Raw genomic sequence first — 7,039 nt, 5'->3', positions numbered from 1 at the left:
CAATAATAATAATAATAATAATAATAATAATAATAATAAAAAAATAGGCTATAATGATGATAACAATTATGATTTAAAACAACAATAATAAAAAAAATATATAATAGTACCAATGGCAATAACAGTAATTATCATAATCATGGTACTAACACTGCTAATGATCACAATCATGATAGTGGTCATAACAATAATAATAATAAAAAAAATAATAATAACAATGATAATAATAATAATAAAAATAATATCAAGATTGATAAGACAACAATATCAGAAACATTAACAATTCATAATGATTACAATCATCAAAATAATTACGTAAATGTAGTATCATCAATAATACCCACAGAGATGTGTATGATATGAATTTGGTCATATCTCTCGTCACCTTCACATTAATGTAGCAGAGAATATCAACACCATCAATGTAGCAAACACATACAGCACGTAAAATAACAGCACACATGGATATCTTGAATGATTTTCCGATGGTTTGAATATGATTTTCCCAAAAGGGTGGGGAACAACAAAGTAACTGAAATAGGTTACGACATTACATCCTTTCTCCATATTCATCGGAAACTTGCTGAAACCAATGATGGAAAGTCTACAATCCAAAGTAAAACCCGCTGGTAGTAATGTGCCATGTATTTGCGGACATCTCCATGTCATCATTGCTTTGTGTGTGTGTGTGCGTATGTCTGTGTGAGTGTGTGGTTATCTACAAAATTTTACACCAAAATATCAATGAAATATTCTAAAATCATTTAGAATAAGTAGTAATTGAGATTTAGGATAACAGTGTAATTTTCATAACAAAAATAAAAAAATCTACCATGTATATTTGGATGAGAAGGCTTCTAGACCTTCCCAAAAATTTATCTTCAAGGTCTGGAATCCTGTTCGTGTAGAGGCTGTGAAGAGCGACTCACAAAAGGACCCTATCGGTTAATGCTACAACAGCTTTATTGGAAACTTGACATAACCCGTTGTTATTGATTGTAATATCCATGCTTACATGGCTTCTCCCCTTAGAAACTGTATACATAATATCATTTACCAATATAGTGTAATTTATTGTTACCAGTATTATCACTGTATACCCACAATAGCAAATCTTTAGACATCTGCACCATACTGTTAACTTTGCTTCCTTTGCAGAAGAAATTCCACGTGCCATTGACGTCCTCAAACGCCCGACCTCTATATCATGTGCACGTCTTTCACACATATTGCATTAAAACTGCTATTTACCTTACTTATTATCAAGTAGTTGGTATGAAGTTGCAAATTTTAAGATAGTGGTAAAAGTTTGTGTCATTTTCCCGACTACACCAATCGCACACCTTTTTCATACAAACAGTTTCAACTGAGCATCCACGTGTGCACTAATCGTTCATGAAAAAATCTTTCGCATACACTTTGCAAAGGTACCAGTCTAGTACCTTTATGTTTAAAATTAGCTTCCAAGACAACTACTGCAGTCTTCAGGCCTGTCAGCATTCTAGCACAAGATGACTAATCTCAGATTCTTGTAAATAAAGCTTGCAAACATCTAATTAGGAGTGAATCCATGCTCTAGCTTGCCTAGCGAAGATTTGTTGGCTTCTGGCAGTACAGGAAGCACTGAGCCCGTCGACTGATTCTGACCAATATCATGATTGTAGTCTTTCCATTACAAATTTCAGCAAATAGATTCTAAGCAATTTATAGACAAAAATACTTAATATTGGTATTCTGAAAATCCCATTCAAAGCCACTGTGTGCATCTTCATGACATCAGCTATGAAAATTCTGCTGGTATTTTCTCCCAGCATATTGCGGCCAAAGACAGTGATATAATTGGATTTACTGACTAAAGATAGAATTCCTTCCTTCTGCATTTGCCATCATTCGTTTTATGATGTCTTGTTGCATGGTTTACATGTGTGAAACAATAACAAAATACAGACTAATACTGGTAATCTTTTTGAAAGAAACAATAAAACATAATTCTAATCTTCGCATAAAACAAAATGTAAAACAACAATAACATACCTGAATAAACAAGGACGAGCAAAATTAAACCAAAAAACCTATATACGAAACTATTCATCAAAGTATTCTGGAAAAACATGACGAGTACCAAATCATGTGACATTTCCCTCGCCCAAACCTTCCTTAATTAATCTTCCTCCCCCCTTCAAAAAAAAACGATCCAAACCATCACCTAGTTATCTAATAAACACCACAAAACCCTAAAGAATGAAGCACAATGTCTTAAGATGCCTCAAAGTCTCACCAAGAGTCCTCAGAATCGGTGTAAGGGACGGGCATGAGGCAAAAGGAGGCGGACACTGAAGACGTCGCCTTTGTTATTGTTTTGGTGAAGAGGTCGCTTGTGCACCGAGCTCGGGTGAGTTATAGAAAGTGGGAGTCGAGGGGTAACTATGTTAAAAATATGAGGTTGTGTTAATAAAGGGATATGAATTATATACGTGAATGATGGTGATAGTGGTGGTGACAAGGGGTAACTAGGGCCAAAATACGATGTTGTGTTAATAAGGGGATATGAACTATATATATAAATGATGATGATGGTGATGATGATGGTGATAATGGTAGTGATAATGATGGTGATAGTAGTAGTGATAATGATGGTGGTGATGATGATAGTGGTGGTGATAATGATGGTGATAGTGGTAGTGATAATGATGATTATGATTGTGATAGTGGTGTTGATGATGGTGGTGTTGATAATGAGGATGATGGTGGTGATGATGATGATGATGATGATGATGATGATGATGATAGTGGTAGTGATAATGATGGTGATGACGGTAATGGTGATGGTGTAGTTGATGATGATGGTGATATATGTATATACTACTACACATGAATAAAAAGGGATTTTTTTTATAATAAAATCCGTATAGATGTGTGATTTTCTTTTCATAAAATCCATCTTTATAAGCACAAAAAAATCTGGCCTGTCGTCTTGAAAAATAAGCGCACGATATATGCGCTATGGCAACTCGTATATTTTGTATTTTTATCATAAAAATATGAATATTTCCTCAGTATTGTGAGGTGTCAATTTTTTCATCGTCACTGTTTTGTAATTATTGAAGTCCAAAGACATTTGAGTACAGAAGTTATACACACAAACAATATTTACATCCATTTCCCTATCTAATTATATACATTGGTCTCTTTTACTTTAATGTTTTCCTTTGAAGATAGCATCACACATACAGACACACACACACACACACACACACACACACACACCACACACGCACACTCCACTCTTTTGAAAAACTACTGTAATGTATTTGTCTATTCTACTTTCAGTTATATTTAACAAGTGCACATTTCTTCAACATGTCATGCTTTTTACATTACTTTTGGACGCACGTTTTCTCTACTAGAAATACTTGTCAAATTACATCCACGATACAGACGTTGCGAAGGTGCAGCCATCTAGCGGGAATTTTGACAGTTTTGATGTCATAGTGTTCATTGTTCGTTTCGGAAGTGAAAGATTTTATACAGTGTTACTTCTTTTTCCGAATTCTCACCCGAATTTGAGAATAAACTCTCAACTGAAGTGGTTTAAGTGTCAGTGGTGATGTCAATAAATATACTAACATACAAATATACAAGTGTTTTAGCTAGAGATTATTTAATTCACTGAAATACAAGAAAAAATACAAGTGTTCGAGTCATAGAGATTCGTCAGAGGTTCGAGACAGTGTTCTTTCAGTCGGTCTTCGCTTCAGCCTCAAGGTAAACCCAATTTAAATCTTTTAAATGTACAGATTATCGTAATAGATGAAATTGTCGGGTAGGAAATGCAGTTGCTGGGAAAGGGCTGGGAAATACGGAGAAGGGGTCCAGGGCCGGATTCTCAAAAGAGCCTTAAGTTAAGGCGTGCTGGAGGCCTTAACTGTCCTGCGGCGACCTAAGTTATGGCCCGTCAAAGGCGCCGTATCTCGGACTTAGCTTCGTACGCACAAACGTTTTTTGAGGCGCCTTATCCCTGCCTTAAGTCCCGCAGCGCCGCAAATCACTTAAGGCGTCGGATCTTCGGTGGCCAATCACAGCTGCCGTTTCAGGCGGCTCTTAGGGTATCTTGACCAATCACAAGTCGTAAATGCCAATCAGCTGATTTCGTAAACACAACGCTGTGTCCAGCCCGTGGCATGATAGAACTTTTCAACAAAATTGGTATTATTGAAAATGAAACCCCACACCTAATTTAAAGAATCTGAGCTTACCCAGTAGTAGTAAACATCATTTTAAGAATTTGCCTTTATACCATTTTCTGCGCAAATTGATGATAACGGTGTTACAGAGGGTATAAAATGCACGGTTTCCTTACGAACGTGGCGACAAATGACAAAAAGTCGTTAAGAGTGACGGAAAATCAGACGAATTTGCAGCGGATGACGTAGGCAAGGAAAATCATGTGAGCCAATTAGATTCGAGCGTGACCGTGATGTGAACATAGACACTCAGTAGAACCAAACAGATAAGGAACAGGTCATCACGTGGCAAAAGAAATGTGTCAATATACTATGCTCGTTAGTATTCTACCGATATTTCTCGCAATTACCCCCCAAATTAACTGATATGCATCATGCCCTCCCCAGCTATCGGGGCCGATATCGTAGTTATACTTCGTTTGCGAAGGCAATGAGCGCTGGATTCGCTCGGAACACGACGAAAGCTATTATAAAATTATTCTATTCACTCAAAAAACAGTGTGTGGTTGCATCTATCGGGAAAAGCAAATCAGAGTTATGTTGGAATACTACACTTGTTCCCTTATCTAGTAGTCCACAATTAGTTTTTGTACACCTAATGACACTATAATTGAGTAAAATACAAATTTTAATGTATTAATTGTTCTAGGGCTGATAAATGTCATTTATGCTTCGCCGTAACTCGCTAAGGCTGCTCTCCCTCTGCCTTAACCAAGGGCACCAATATGGCGGGTCCCTTGCTCTGTGCATGGGCCGTAAGATCGCTGGCCGTAAGTTAAGGCGCCTTAAGGGGAAACGGCGCCTTAACCCCTTTGAGAATCCGGCCCCAGGGAGATATTTTTTTTTATTCATACGGCGAGCTGTGTGGTAATTTGTGCGTTTGAAATAGGCTTCGTTCATTCATTCGTTCCCGGAATATTGTTTCGAATCTTCTGTGATCTCATTTTGGATCGTAACGGATTTTTTTTTTTTTGTGAAATTTCAACGGTCTTTTCATTTTAAATGCGATTCTTTGGTCAGTTTCTTTCGATCTCAAACTTTCTTTTGGTTATTTGTGCGTTTGGAATAGGCTCATTTATTCATTCGCGTAATACTGTTTCGAATCTTTTGAGACCTCATTTTAGAACGTAACGGATTTTTGCCCATTTTTAACGGTCTTTTCATCTCAAATACGATTTTTTAGCTCGTTTTCTTTCGGTTTCAAACTTTCTTTTATGTTTTTAGTGCCCATAACCCCCCCCCCCCCACCCACCTCTACCATTAAACCGAACGTAAATCCCAGCATTTCATAACGTAAGTAGAATTTCCAAATATTTTGATGTAATAGTTATCAGTGACAATTCGCTCAGATAACTTCGCATTTAGAATTATTATCTCTCTGTAGTAAAATCACAGCTGTTATTTTCATCCGAGGAAACCGTCACAGAAAACGGGAAATGACATATTTTTTTCGCACTAACTCAAGTGTTCTTATCAACACACCTTTTTTTTTCTTCTTTTTAACTATTTAATACATCATATTTTCAACCCTCGCCTATGGGTAAATGGGGTAGAATTTCTGCGAACAAATTAAGAAAATCTTGAAAGGTTGTCGATATCAAACATCCTTTTGATCGTAATAATTAGGAAGGAAAATCTTTTAGATCTTAACGAAGGGTGAGCGAGAGAAAGAGAAAGAGACGGGGAGGGGGGGGGAGAAGAGGGATTAAGGAAAGGAGGGAAGGGGGCGGAGGAAGGAGGGAGGAAAGGCGGAAAGGAAGGAAGGAAGGAGGAAAGGAGGAAGAGAAGGAAGGAGAGAGGAAGAGAGAGAGAAAGATATATAGAGAGAGAAAGAGAGAGAGAGATAAAGAGAAAAAGAGATAAAGAGAGAGAGAGAAAGAAAGAGAGAAAGAGAAAGATAGAGAGAAAGAAAGAGATAGAGATAAAGAGAGAGAGAGGAAAAGATAAATAGATAGATAGAGAGAGAGAGAGAGAGAATTACATGGAGACCCCCAGGAAAAAACAAACAGATAAATCATGTAAAATATTCGTCATATAGACTGTCAACTCATGTCTCACTTTTCAAATTCTACGAATATCTTTCTCTATTACAATGTTGTCCAAATATTATCGCTTATTGTACCCTTTATTCCCTTCTTGTACTGTTACGTACCCCCCCCCCCCCGTCAACTATGGCTAAAAAAAACTGTTTTAATTAGGATAATGTAAATACTATACTAATTATGGAAAGACTGCATTGCAGGAGTGTTGGTCAATAAATTCGATTATAATACACGAATAAAAAAAAGATGATTTAATAAGAAAATGCTTGAAATATACTTACACAACTTAATGTGAGATGTGAGGTGTGTGTGTTCCTTGTTTGTTCACGTACCCCTATGATCTATGTTCCAGACCCCAGTTTGGACAACACTGCTCTGTTAGAAAATGCAGATGGTCTAGAAATGCGAGAATGTCACGAGCAGCATATTGTATTTGAGATGTAGATCACAGAAACAAATATAAATGTACGTAATAACACACACACGCACATGCACGCACAGACACACACACACACACACACACACACACACACACACACACACACACACACACACACACACACACACGCACACACGCACACACGCACACACGCACACACGCACACACGCACACACACACACTTGTAATACACCGATGAGCCTTTAACAATGCTGTATTAATTTTGCAATATACGCGTGATAGAATGAATGTAATATGTATGAATTTATTCAGTGTAAAAAATAATAAGGTAGTCTAAACATTATGAAAATAGG

At 37.1% G+C, this 7,039-nt stretch overlaps 1 protein-coding gene across 1 annotated transcript in view; it reads right to left on the bottom strand.

Moving 5' to 3' along the window:
* The window catches only part of Syx8 (syntaxin 8), a 16,969-nt gene extending 14,582 nt beyond the window's left edge, over positions 1-2,387 (bottom strand). Inside the window, exon 1 of the mRNA XM_070124727.1 lies at positions 2,279-2,387. Coding sequence (XP_069980828.1) covers positions 2,279-2,313 — 35 coding nt within the window. The 5' untranslated portion in view covers positions 2,314-2,387. The remainder of the gene's footprint in view (positions 1-2,278) is intronic.
* Between the last annotated feature and the right edge of the window lie 4,652 nt (positions 2,388-7,039).

The sequence above is a fragment of the Penaeus vannamei genome, chromosome 8 (assembly GCF_042767895.1).
Source record: "Penaeus vannamei isolate JL-2024 chromosome 8, ASM4276789v1, whole genome shotgun sequence".
Lineage (NCBI taxonomy): Eukaryota > Metazoa > Arthropoda > Malacostraca > Decapoda > Penaeidae > Penaeus > Penaeus vannamei.
Note: the sequence above shows the minus strand (reverse complement) of the source record. Positions and strands in the feature narration are given on the sequence as shown.